This window comes from Oxyura jamaicensis (genome assembly GCF_011077185.1).
Source record: "Oxyura jamaicensis isolate SHBP4307 breed ruddy duck chromosome 33 unlocalized genomic scaffold, BPBGC_Ojam_1.0 oxy33_random_OJ71644, whole genome shotgun sequence".
NCBI lineage: Eukaryota > Metazoa > Chordata > Aves > Anseriformes > Anatidae > Oxyura > Oxyura jamaicensis.
In genome coordinates, this window is record NW_023305071.1 from 2,048 (window position 1) to 3,126 (window position 1,079).

The 1,079-nt window shown below is 64.0% G+C and overlaps 1 protein-coding gene across 1 annotated transcript in view; it reads left to right on the forward strand.

Annotated features, from left to right (window-relative positions):
* The window catches only part of LOC118158631 (cathepsin D-like), a 1,655-nt gene extending 1,313 nt beyond the window's left edge, over window positions 1-342 (forward strand). The window contains exon 4 of the mRNA XM_035313301.1: window positions 70-342. Within this exon, the coding sequence (XP_035169192.1) occupies window positions 70-342 (273 nt within the window). The remainder of the gene's footprint in view (window positions 1-69) is intronic.
* Window positions 343-1,079: the final 737 nt, after the last annotated feature.

Below are 1,079 nucleotides of genomic sequence, written 5' to 3' on the forward strand. Positions count from 1 at the left end.
AAAAAAAAAAAATGAAAAATTAAAAAAAGCGGGGTGTCTGATCTGGGGATTTGTGTCCCCCCCCTCCAGGTGTCCAACGTGACGGTGCCGGCGCAGACGTTTGCTGAGGCGGTGGCGCTGCCGGGGCTGACCTTCGCCGCCGCGCGCTTCGACGGCGTCCTGGGCATGGCCTTCCCCAGCGCCGCCGCCGGCCCCGCCGTGCCCGTCTTCGACAACATGATGCGCCGCGGGCTCTTCCGCCACAACGTCTTCGCCTTCCGCCTCCGCAGGCACGGTGACCGGCCCCAGACATTCCCATGTGTGCCCCGATACAGCCCCGATATGGGCCTGATATGGCCCTGATACGGCCCCAACATGGACCTGATATGGCCCCAAACGTGCCCTAATACGGGCTCGATACGGTTCTGGTATGGCCCTGATACAGACCCGATAGGGGCTTGATATGGCCCTGATCCAGCCCCGATATGGCCCTGAGATGGGCCCGATCTGGACTCGATATGGCCCTGATACAGCCCCAGTATGGCTCTGATACGGGCCCGATATGGCCCCAATAGGGGCCCAACATGGTCCTGATATGGCCCCAAACGTGCCCTGATAAGGGCACGATACAGCCCCGCTACGACCCTAATACTCCCCAAACGGACCCCAATCCCCCACTGAAGCCCCCCCGTGACCCCCATTCCCCCCCATGACCTCCCCCATTTTGACCCCATCCCCCCGCAGTGGGACGTCGGGGGGCGACGGGGGGGAGCTGCTGCTGGGGGGCATCGACGAGGCGCAGTTCCAGGGCCCCCTGCACTACGTCCCTGTCACCCGCCCGGCCTACTGGCAGCTGCACATGGAGCGGTGAGCCCCCCCGGCCTCCCCGCGACCCCCCCCAGGGACCCCGCGGAGGCCTACGGCCCCCCCAACACCCCCCATCCCTTTTTATCCAACCCCAGACTCCCCCAAACCCCTTTAACTCCCCTAAATCCTTGCACCCCCAAGTCTTTGACCCCTCCTTAAATACTTGACCCCCCCACGTTGTTGACCTCCCCAATGTTCCCCAACTGTCCCCCCAGCCCCCTAACAGCCCCCCC